The 12,628-nt window shown below is 36.1% G+C and overlaps 1 protein-coding gene across 1 annotated transcript in view; it reads left to right on the top strand.

Moving 5' to 3' along the window:
- The window catches only part of SH2D4A (SH2 domain containing 4A), an 88,878-nt gene extending 77,960 nt beyond the window's left edge, over window positions 1-10,918 (top strand). Inside the window, exons 8-9 of the mRNA XM_049771862.1 lie at window positions 9,859-10,079; window positions 10,503-10,918. Coding sequence (XP_049627819.1) covers window positions 9,859-10,079; window positions 10,503-10,595 — 314 coding nt within the window. The 3' untranslated portion in view covers window positions 10,596-10,918. The remainder of the gene's footprint in view (window positions 1-9,858; window positions 10,080-10,502) is intronic.
- The last annotated feature ends 1,710 nt before the right edge of the window (window positions 10,919-12,628 follow it).

The raw sequence follows: 12,628 nt of genomic DNA, 5'->3' as shown, positions 1-12,628 counted from the left end.
TGCTCCTCTTGACTGGGTAAATGTTTGGCAGACCCCTCCCAATGTTTTTCTTAAAACCCATAGATGAGTGAGACTATTCTGTGTGTCTTTATCCCTCTGACTTATTTCACTCAACATAATATATTTCATGTACCTCCACATATAGGAAAATTTCATTACTCATCTCTCCTGACAGCTGCATAATATTCCATTGTATATATGTACCACAGTTTCTTTAGCCATTCATCTGTTTAAGGGCATCTTGGTTGTTTCCATTGTCTGGCTATTGTAAATAACATTGCAATGAATATAGATGTGATGAAGGGATTTTTCTATTATATTTTTGTGTTTGATATAAGGTATATCACTAGGAGTGGAGTAGCTGGATCTTATGGGAGCTCAATTTACAGTTTTTTTGGGATTTATTTTTTTTAGCAATCTCCCTATTGTTTTCCATAAAGGCTAAACTAGATGGCATTCCCACCAGCAGTGGATAAGAGTTCCTTTCTCTCCACATCCCCACCAACACTGCTTGTTCTTATTCTTTGTGATGTGTGCCAATCTCTGTGGTGTGAGGTGGTACCTCGTAGTTGTTTTGATTTGCATCTCCCTGATGATTAGTGATGTGGAGCATTTTTTCATGTGCCTTTTGGTCATTTGTATTTCTTCTTTGTCAAAGTTTCTGTCTATTTCTTCTCCCCATATTTTGATGGGATTAGATGTATTTTCTTGTGGAGTTCTGTCAGTGCCTTGTATAAATTTGGAGTTTAGCCCCTTATCTGATGGGTATTAGATGAATAGTTTCTTCCACTCAGTGGGTGATTCTTGTATCCTGAGCACTATTTCCTTTGAGGTGCAGAAGCTTCTCAGCTTAATATATTCCCATCTATTAATCTCTGCTTTCACTTGTTTGGAGAGTGCAGTTTCCTCCTTGAAGATGCTTTTAGTCTCAATGTCATGAAGTGTTTTACCTATGTGTTGTTGTTCTATATACCTTATGGTATCAGGTCTGATATTAAGGTCTTTAATCCATTTGGATTTTACCTTCATACATGATGTTAGCTGGGGGTCCAAGTTCGCTTTTTTGCAAGTGACTAGCCAGTTGTGCCAACACCACTTGTTGAAGAGGCTTTCCTTGCTCCATTTTGAATTTTTTGCCCCTTTATCAAAATTAGTTGATTGTATGTCTGGAAAATATTCTCTGAATACTCAAGTCTATTCCACTGATCTGAGGGTCTATCTTTATTCCAATACCATGCTGTTTTGATAACCATTGCTTTGTAATACTTTAAAATTGGGGAAAGTAATGACTCCCAAAGATTGCTTTAGCTATTCCTGGGTGTTTATTGTTCCAAATGAATTTCAGGAGTGCTTGATCCACTTCTTTGAAGAGGCCATGGGTATTTTTAGAGGGCTTGCATTAAATCTGTACAATGCTTTGAGGAGTATTGCCATTTTAATGATATTAATTCTGCCTTTCCAAGAGTATGGTATATGTCTTCATTTTCTTGTATCCTCTCTTATTTCTTAAAATAGGCCTTTGTAGTTTTCTTTGTATAGTTCTTCACCTCTTCAGTTAAGTTGACCCCAAGGTATTTGAGTTTGCCCTCAAGGAAGGATGCTGAAGAGGATCAAAGTTCCCAAGCCAAAGAAAGCAGAGAAAGGCCCAAGATGTCTGCTGTGCTTCAGAGACATGGCAGAAGTCACTACTAAATTTATACTTTTATCTCAAGAAGATGGACACGGTTTTTGTACCACTTTCATATACATATGATAGAGCACGTTTTAGCACATTTTAGAGAACCTCTCTGGGCCCAAATTCTAAGTCACTTACATATCAGCTATGTGATTTTTGGCAAGTCAGAACACTTCTATAATTCTATGTGATACCAATAATGACATTGAACAGCCAGATGAGTTAATATATGTAAAGTATTATAAATGCATATGACATCCCTAATCTCTGATTATTATGTTAGACATTCAATACTTCCAAAACCATTTTAGAGGTGTAATGCAATCCCTATAAGAATATCCATGACCTTTTACAAAAAGGTAGATAAAACACTTTTGAAATTTATTTTGGACAATGAACATCCACAAATATCTAAAGCAGTCCTTGGAAAAAAATAAGATGGGATGTATCACTTTCCTCAACATAAAACTTTTCTATAAAACAGTAGTTATTAAAACAACATGGTATTGGAATAAAGAAATACCATCAGATCAATGAAATACACTTGAGTACTCCGAGACTGACCCCCAGGTATATGTTTGAGTAATCTTTAATAAATATGCAAGAAATACAAAATGAAGCAAGGAAAGCCTCTTCAATGAGTTGTGTTTGGAAAACTGGTCAACTACATGCAAAATCAGTGAACTCAGACCTCTCTTTAACACTATATACAAAGGTCAAATCAAAATAGATTAAAGACCTTGATATCAAATCTGCTATCAATGTACATAGTCGAAAACATAGGTAGAACACTCCATGACATTGAAACTAAAGGCATCTTCAGGGAGGAAACACCATTAGTCAAGTAATTGGAAGTACAGGTAAACAAATGGATTTTGCATTAAACTGAGAATTTTCTGCATTTCAAAGAAAACAGTGCTTAGGATACAAAGACTATTTATTCATTACACTTCAGATAGAAAGTTAATATCTTTTCTACAATGACAACTATGAAATAACTATAAAATAACTGAATTAACTACATTGACAACATGGTGACAATGTCAATGAATGAGAGAAGTAGAATGCCTGTCTCAAATACAGGTGGGTGGAGGAGAGAAATTGGGGACATTGGTGATAGGAATGTTGCACTGGTGAAGGGAGGGAGGTGTTCTTTTTATGACTAAAAGAACAAGAAAAGCAAAAAAAAAAAAAAAAAAGAAAAAAAGAGGTTAATTTCTAAGATATACAAGACACTGGTAAAATTTTGCATGGAAAACTATCTAACCCCTACTCTATCTATAAAATGGGGAGAAGAAAAGAACATGTATTTTCTCAAAGAAGAAATACAGATGGCCATAAGCCACATCACTAATCATCAGGAAAATGCAAATCAAAACAATGAGGTATCACCTCACATCACAGAGACTAGTACACATCACAAAGAACAAAATTACCATTGCGGATGTGAATGTGAGGAGAAAGAGCCTCTCATTCTCTGGTGGCAGGAATGCAGACTGTCCAGACTTCATGGATACTTCTCAAAAATTTTGAGCTTCCGTTAGATCCAGCAATATCCTAGGGATAAATAGGAACCAAAAAACGTCATGTAGAAAAGCCTCTGCATTTATATGTTCATTTCAGTACTACTTATAGTAGCCAGAATCTGGAAACAAGTCAGATGAGTAGATAAGGAAACAGTGGTACATCTATACATTGGAATACTATGCAGCTAGAAGAAAATTGAAGTCATGAAATTTGTTTATACATAGGTGGATAAGGATATTATTATCCTGAATATAATGAATCAGAAGGAGAAGAATAAATATAGAATAACTCATTTGTGGGATATAATAAAAATAAAAGATGGCAGGGTAATATTACCCAGAAACAATAAAGATAATGGCCAGGTAGACCAGTCCATACTACTACAGAGAATAGTGAGTGCATATAAGGTAGAATAATCTCTCTTTTTCGTGTGATATAAGAAAAATTTAAAAAGATAGTCTGGTAATAATATCTATAGACAATATATGGTAAATGCAGTTAGGGTAGTAAATGACTGGTCTACTGGGAAAATGATAGTTGGAACTGATCACTCTGGACAAGAACTGGGTACTGAATGGGGATAAAGTGATATGTATGAAACTCCCTCATTAGCAATAGTACAGACCACAGTGTCATATAAAAGAGAGAGAGGAAAAATGAGCAAAGAGAGAGAAAGAAGAAAAGGTAGAAGGAGGGAGAAGTAAAATGCCTGCCCCAGAAGAAGATAGGTAGAAGAATAGGAGAGAGTGAGAGGAAAATTGGGGATATTGGTGGTGGAAAATGTGCATTAGTGAAGGGTGGTCTACATCTCAATCAAGAACAAAATTATAACCACAGTTCTTAAATAAAGTAATTATATTAAAAAGAAGAAAACAATTAAAAAAGGAGAGAGAACAAGACAGTAATAATTCAGGATATTGATAAAAATTAATGAGAAATGATTACATATGAAATAAGTTATTTTGACTTAACCATAAGGAAATAAACATTAGAAAATGACAATTTCTAGCATTGGTGAGACATTAACACTGGTGATGGAATTAGTCCACTGGAACAATGAAAATTGGAACTGATCACTCTGGAAAAGAACTGGGTACTGAAAGGGGATAAAGCAATTTGTATGGTACTTCCTCATTAGCAATAGTGCAAACCACAGTGTCAAAAAATAGAGATAAAGAGAAAGAGAGGGAAGGATGGAGAAGTAAAATACCTGCTCCAGAGGCAAATAGGTGGCAAAATGGAGTATGTCTAAAATTCAACTATAAATAACTTTATATATCAATGGTTTAAATAAAACAACTTAAAGGGGGGCCAGAGCAATAGCACAGTGGGTAGGGTGTTTGCTTTCATGAAGCCTACCTGAGTTCTATCATTGGCATCCCATTTGTTGCCTCTGAGCCTGCAGAAATAATTTCTGAGTGCAGAGTCAGGAATAACTCCCCAATGCCTTCTGGCTGTGGCTCAAAAACAAAAGGAAATTTGTGAGTGAAACCCAACTACAGTCTAATCATGGTGTTTAAATAAAGATATAAAAACTAAATAAATAAAACAATTGTTATGTATTTCTACAAGCCTGTAGATAAATGGTAAAGAAAATGAATGTTAGCCATTAGCCTAAATGAGAAATATAAATCAGAACAAAGCCGACTTTCTCATAGCATACCTCTCAATTAAGGCCATTGTTTTTAAGGAGTTTCTGTTATGACTTATTTGCCATAAATTATTTTATTGTGTCCTGGTGTCTTAGAGATTAGAAAGTATCTTAGTTTTTTAAAGACTCTCATGTAGTTTTTATATATAAATACAATATGTCCCATTTTTATGAGAAATTTGACTTTAACCCTGATTTGGTTATTATTTGCTTTCTCAAAATAGCATTCACTGAAGACTCTAAATTCATCTGGATAAATATCAGATGTTATAAATTGTACCATCTTTCCCATCTGTGAAGAATATGGGATATTAGAATTAGTCTCTTAGTGCCATATTTTCTGGCATATAAAATGACTTGTGTGTGTGCATGCGTGTGTGTGTGTGTGTGTGTGTGTGTGTGTGTGTGTGTATGATGGGCATGATCTTTCTTTTTTTTATTTTTCTTATAAATCTTTATTTAAGCACCATGATTACAAGCATGTTTATAGTTGGGGTTCAGTCATAACAATACCTCCCTTCAACAGTGTAACATTCCCACCACCAATGCCCCCCTTCTTCCTCCACCCCTGCCTGTAATTGCAACAGGCATTCTACTTTTCTCATTCTTTAACATTGTCATGCTAGTTGTTAGTGTAGTTATTTCCCTAATAGCGTTCACCACTCTTTGTGGTGAGTTTCAAATTGTGAGCCAATCCTTCTGGCCCTTCCAGACCTTGACTCTATTATAAGATGACGTTTTAACCCAAGAAAAACTTCTTAAAAGTCGGGGGTCATCTAATACACCAGTATACAGCATGATAAAACTTACTCCAGCTTCAGGGACTAGTGAACTGCCCCCCTCTTACCACCGCATTCCATCCAGCTGCCAGGCATTGTCACTCAGTCCTCTGCTTGTCCTGATTCATCTTTCAGGGCACACAGAGGAGCTGAGTTACTGAGTACTGCATCTTGTCCAGCTGCAGGGTATGTGGCTTACCGGTGCTTAGTCCTCTATTAGACAGAGGAGGCGCTCTGTCTCCCTCTAGCTGTCCTATTAATCACTGCACCCCAGCCAGCTGCTCTTGGAGGAACCCCCTCTTCCTGCTATCCATGTAGATCACAATTAAAATCTAGTCATTCACTATAAATGACAAATGTAAAATGATTGTTGGCACTCCAAAACCTAGCTTTATTAAACATATACTGTTAACCTTTAAGAGTGCTACTCTTTTTTCTCTTAATGTTTCTTAATTTCCATTTGGTGTGCGTTAAAAGAGGGGTAGTCTTAAACAGTGAATATGCCCAATCTCTGTATTTTAACAGGAAAAATAGGGGGTTGTCTTATATGCCCAGTTGCTTATATGCTAGAAAATATGGTTAGTCAAGAGGGAAAAAATAAATATTTTTCAAGATGTTGCTCTCTTGCACTATCAGTATTTCAGATCCTCAGTTTTGAAGGGCAGTTTTCAATCTCAAGAGTTAAATATTTTACAGTCAAATTCAATTTTCAAACTTTGATCACATGAAGCTCTGGGTAGGTGCTCACCTTTTGCCTTGTTTAATACACAATTATTGCCTGGAATTCATCACTGGGGCTGAACATATTTAGAAAGGCAAAAGATATAGAGAAAGAGCAGTTCATCCTTTTAGAGGTTTCTGTTTGAACCCCTGGAATGGACAGTGTAGTAGAACAAGTGATCAAGAAGCACTCCCTCCCAAATGTCCAGCTTCCGATTCAGACTTATTCTGAAAAGAATAAAAAGTACTGACTGAGATGAATAGAAGCATGGGCATCAATGACTCTAGAGAAAAGACTACCTACCTTCTTTTCAGAAACACTTCCTATTGTTAGCTCCGAACTCAGCATCCATCCCACAAAGACCAAAGGAGATGAACAGTAATGCAAAAAGGCATAGGAGTTTCTTACCAGCATGCTGGTAAACCATCCTTGGGAGAATGGTGACTCTGACAATAGTTCACAATTCATTTTTATGGGGAATCTAGGGGGTGTCCACATAGTCATAATTGACCTTTAAGTTGATTGGCTGTTGTCTAGGGTATTTTAGAATGTTCCCTTTTATGACTAGTGGTATATTGTGGTTTATAGGACCTGGGGTCTGTGTCAGGTAAGGTAGTATAGGAGGGACTCCGGTGACATTGGCACCAGGTTACATAAGGTTTATTGCCCATCGATCCCCTGGTGTTGTTAGATTTTCTAACTGTTGTGGTACATGTCCTCGAAGTTCCTAACTGTTCTGGCCTAGACCTTTCTTCTCCATATCTAAGGCCTGTTATTGCAGTCTTTATGTCTAAAGTAAAGCCAGGATTACAGAAGCAAAATAGCAATTAATTATAAAACAAACTTGATTTTAAACTTAGATTCTAACACTTATGTGTGAGTGAGAACACTCTTAGGTTTTGTCACTACCATAGCTTTAAATCATAACTAATTTGTTTGACCCCAAGTGGGGCATTAAGTTTTAGTCTATCAAAGGCATCTACTGAGGGGTGCATGTCTAAAGAGAAGGCAAGACAATGATTGGCTAGTCAGTGTTGGCTGGAGAATTGGTGATCTTTTTAATCCTTGTTTTAATAAATGTTCACCTAGAAAAAAGGAGAATAAAAATGGATTTACTTTTGTTTGGCAGAGTGTGGGGTGAGGCCACTTCCAGTGGTGCTCACTACCTATTCCTGATTCAACACTAAAGAATCACTCCTGGTAGGGCTTGAGGGAACCATATGGCATACCAGGAAATTAAACCACATGCACAGAAATGCTCTATTTGTGGTACTCTCTCTCCAGCCCCTATAAATTTATTTTAATGTTACGTTTGATAATTAGGTAAATGTTAATTTTTCTACTAAAGAAGTGGGGTTATAGTTCCAGAGATAGTTAATGATTAGTGTGTACTGACTCTAGTTTGACTCTGGTACCACATGGCACCACCTGGGGTGACCATGAGTGACCCCAAGGCCCATCAAGTACTGCCATCAAGTACTGCAGCACCACAGGGCCTGAAAAGCACTGTTTCTTCTGACTCTAACACTTATCTGCCAATCCAACTTTTAAGGCTCCACCTGAAAACAATCTGAAAATAAAGGACTGTATTAATGCATTTATCTTTCACCAGAAGACTTCCATGATTTTTCTTTTTTTTTCTAAAAAGATAATGAGGGTATATAGGAAACTAACTTTGGAACAGGAGAAGGGAAAGACTTTGCTGCTAAAATTCAAAAGCTCTAGAATGCTGCTTTCATTTCCAAATCAAGACTCACTGACTTTGCCATACTTCCAAGATGTGTTTGTATATTTTCTGAAATTCTTATATTGTCAGTTCATCTGAACCAATAGAAGTATTAGTAGGATATTGAATTATGAATTAAACCCCATGATGTAAATAAATGGGTGAATTTATGCCCCCCACACACTGTCTCTCATCTCCATACCTCATTTCCCTTGTCACTCTCTTGCTCTCTATGGTCCATAAATTTCTATAGATACAGGCATATTCAGATACATAGTCATTCTCTTGAATATATATGAAGACATATACAATATTATTAGACAAGATACATGTAGGTTATGTACATGTATATCATTTTATTCATTTAAATCAAAAGTTTCCAAATCCTTAAGCAAATAGAAAGTGCCAAAGTGCCCCTACATTATACTGGAGGACACTACTATCATGCTGAATTATTTCAGCATTCCTGGAAGGTTGTATTACCCTCTTTGTGTTACTCACATTTATTTAAATGTAAGTGAAGCAGCAGAAGGAGATAGTATAGGAGTTACAGTATTTACCTTGCATACCACTGGCACTGCTTTGATACATGGCCTCTTATATAGCCCCCAATTACTTCAATGGTTCACTATTTTGCAAGATGTGGACTAATAACACTCATAAATAAATACTAATAAGGAAATATTAGAAGTAGCTATATCTATATTGGTGGCACTTTGTATACCTGAGTTGTTCTGTGACTACTTTGCTAACACCTATATTGGGGTTTCTCATTCAGTTCTATGGACATTTTAGATTGGATAATTCCTTGTTGTGGATTATCTTATGTTGTTTTTTTTTTGGATGGTCATCAAGCATTCCTGGACTCTACCTCCCCACACATTAACAAAATACAGACACTGTCTTGGCTGAGAATGACGTTGTATAATTTCATTCTTAGGACATAGGATCTTCAGTGTAAATGGAGGTGGCTGAAGAGGACATTTAGAGTCCCCTTCCTAATCTAAATCCAGTATGGTTGTCAAGGGTCTCACAAAAATCAAAGCCATTTAATCTATGTATTGTTATAAGTGGGTGTCAATGGAATCTTCTAAAGGTTAAATTCTTTATAAATACTTAATTTTAAGTACCAGAGTTACAAAATTGTTCATTAATGAGTTTCAGACATAGAATGTACACTACCCTTCACTAGTGCACATTTTCTGCCACCAATATCCCCCTTTTTTTTCCCACTCCATTCCACCCCCACTGGCCTTGGGGCAGGCATTTTACTTCTCTGTCTCTTCTTTAGACACTGTGCTTTGCAGTATTGTTAACGAAGGTGTACCGTACAAATGAGTGGCTATAGAAACAGCATTACATCTATACAATGGAAGACTTGCAGCTGTTAGGAAAATTGAAGTCATGAAATTTGCTTATATATATGCATATCTATATTTGGATATGGAGATTGTTATGCTGTATAAAATGAGTCAGAGAGAGAGAGATAGACATAGAACAATTTGACTTATTTGTGAGACATAAGAAAAATAAAATATAGAATGATAATAATATCCAGAAATAATAAAGGTTGCATTTTACACTCTCTTCTATACTATTATGCAAATCACCCTTTCCCAGATCCTAAATACCAGATAAGTAATATGTACTGTATTCCTTAGATGCCCAAAATGAACTTAACAATGCCCTTATTTTTCTCTAAAGTTATACATATAAGATATACTTAACTAGGGAAATTGTGGAAATGATTTTTTGAAATGCTTACTCCCTTTCCCACAGGAATTATCACACTAAAAAGAGCAAATGAACTTCTGAGCACATGTGTGCCAGGCAGTTTTCTAATCCGCGTCAGTGAAAGGATCAAAGGCTATGCCCTGTCCTACCAGTCGGAGGAAGGCTGCAAACACTTCCTTATTGATGCCTCTACAGACTCCTACAGTTTTTTGGGCGTTGACCAACTACAGCACAACACTCTGGCAGACTTGGTGGAGTATCACAAGGTAAACCATTAATTTGCTCTATGAATTGTAGTTCTGAAATAGCTCTAGTAATGAAAAGCAATTACTAGGGGGGAATATTGAGACAAGTAATGGAGGAAATTAAATATAATTTCTCTTGACACTTGACTATTAATTACATTTTCTTTCTCATTAATGTTCCTCTTCAAACACTCAAAGGAGCAATAAATACAGAAACATTCTAAAAATCTGTATTCTTGTTATAATTCAAGTTTGGGGGTAAAGAGACAATGGAAGTCGTGGATGATAGCAATATTTTCCAAAAAATATTTTAATCCAGTAAAGCATCAGGTAATCATGGCTAGCTGGAAGTTATACCTTTGAGGAAAGAAAGGGCATGAAATTTTATTTAAGCTTTCTCAACATCCTGACCACACAGCCTGATCTGCATCTTCTGTTTTGCAGGATGAACCTATCACATCCTTAGGGAAAGAGCTTCTTCTATACCCCTGTGGTCAACAGTCCCAGTTGCCTGACTACCTGGAGCTCTTTGAGTGATAGTCACATTGTGGCTACATTTCTGTCTGGACTTCCTCTCAACAAACAGTGCTGAAATCGGCATTTATATGTCAAGCCAAAAATCACCCTTTAGAAGAAATAATCAGCTGGAGGCATCCTTAGAAACTTTAGGAATCTCCTTTCTGCACAAATATTGGAGTTTCGTGCTACGTGAAAATAACCATTTCATACTTTGGACTTCAAAAGTAAAGGGAGAAGATCCATTATTTCAACAACTACCATAGTGATATCTGTAAGATAAAAGGAAACAAGAAATTCCCTTGTGAATTCAGATGAACTTCAAAAACAAGTAGCTCATATGAACTATTTCATAACCTTTCCATTCCTGCCTTGTATCACCTCAAAAGCCTCAGACTTTAGTTTATATAAAGTTTCATGTTGGGCGTTAAAGTTCTTTACTGTTGGCAATATGACCCTTAACTTAATGTTTTTTTTGAAACCAGGATGCAAGACATATAGAAACACAGAAGTTGGGACTGCAAATGAATGGTAGTTTTTACGTGCAGATAGGAGAGGTAGCACAAGTCCAAAAAGACTAAATTATAGGAGAGTGCACAAACCTCATAGAGTAACATTTCTGATTTTGGAGAACCAATATATCTCCTGTCTGCCTTTTTCTGCCCCTTCCTGGCTGACAGTCTGCTTTAAAGAATGCATCAGGAAGGATGGAACACCTGCACCATGAGAATCTACTTATCAGTTCTGATATAAGAGTTATTACATATAATTATATACTTTACATACATAATTATATATAATATATCAGTTCTGATATATAAGAGAATACTGTGTTATTTGGATGCTACTTTATGGATTTAATTCTATTCCCCCAAAGCTATGTTCACTCCAAATCCTGTATATCTGTAAATGTGGACTTTTTGGAAATAGTCTCTGCAGAAGAAATCAAGTTAAAGTGAGATCATACTGGATGAAAATGATCTCTCTAAATTTAATGACTGATGCATTTTAAAGGAAAAATGGGGACTTGGAAACAGATGTACATAGAAAGGCAAGAAGACTACAAAAGAAGCATATTGAAGTCATGTGGTTGCAAGCCAGGGACATTGAGGATTGCTAGTAACCATCAGAATATGTAAAAATGAGTCAAGGAGTGATTCTCTCATGTGTGTGGAAATGTGTCCCTGTTTCTAAACTCTTATTTGAAAAGTCTGAGCACTCAGAGCCATGAGAAAATAAATCTTTTGTCTTGAGGCACCACATTGATGGCTATTTGTTACAACAATCCTTTTAATATAAAAGTTTGTGTGATTATTAGATCTGATGTGCATTATATCCTATTTGCTGCTCTATAATCTGCTTCCTGTTCAACTCTGGGACAAAGATTTGTTTATTTAAGTGGCATATGTTCGCTACATCCCACACCCCACACGCACACCTCTGGTGATTCTCAGGGAAGTAATAATAAAAGACAAGGATTTCAATTTCAGGTCTCTGAAGAGAACTATTTCCCAGACATTCTCCTGGGGAAATTGACATTTTCTGTATTCCTAGCCTCATTCATCATCCTTTATAAGAAAAAGAGGATGCAGTAATTTTTTCAGCACCTAAGGCTGTTGGTTGTGTAACACATTCCATGAGTGTAAAATACATCCAGAGAAGTGGTGGGTATACCTGTGTGCATATAGCTGCATGCCTATGGATGTGCGTTTGTGTGTGTGTGCTTTAATTAAAACATTTTTAAGCATAGGTACTTATTAAGTGTTTCTTGAAATACTCCAAGTAGTATCTATTGTTTAAGATAATTCATCTCTTTAATTTATCTGATTCAACAATTATGATATTATAGAAATAATATATGGTTGGTTGTTCCCATCTGTTCATTCATTGAGTAACCTCAATCATTAGGTTTTTTTACCTCTGAATCTCAGTTCAACCAAATAAACAATATTTGTAATTAATAAGGAATATTATTTGCTAAATCTTGTTTGCCAAATCATTCTCTGCCTAAAATTATTTTTGGAGGAAATAAATATGCCATTTCTAGATATAGC

The sequence above is a fragment of the Suncus etruscus genome, chromosome 4 (assembly GCF_024139225.1).
Source record: "Suncus etruscus isolate mSunEtr1 chromosome 4, mSunEtr1.pri.cur, whole genome shotgun sequence".
NCBI classification, from domain to species: domain Eukaryota; kingdom Metazoa; phylum Chordata; class Mammalia; order Eulipotyphla; family Soricidae; genus Suncus; species Suncus etruscus.
Note: the sequence above shows the minus strand (reverse complement) of the source record. Positions and strands in the feature narration are given on the sequence as shown.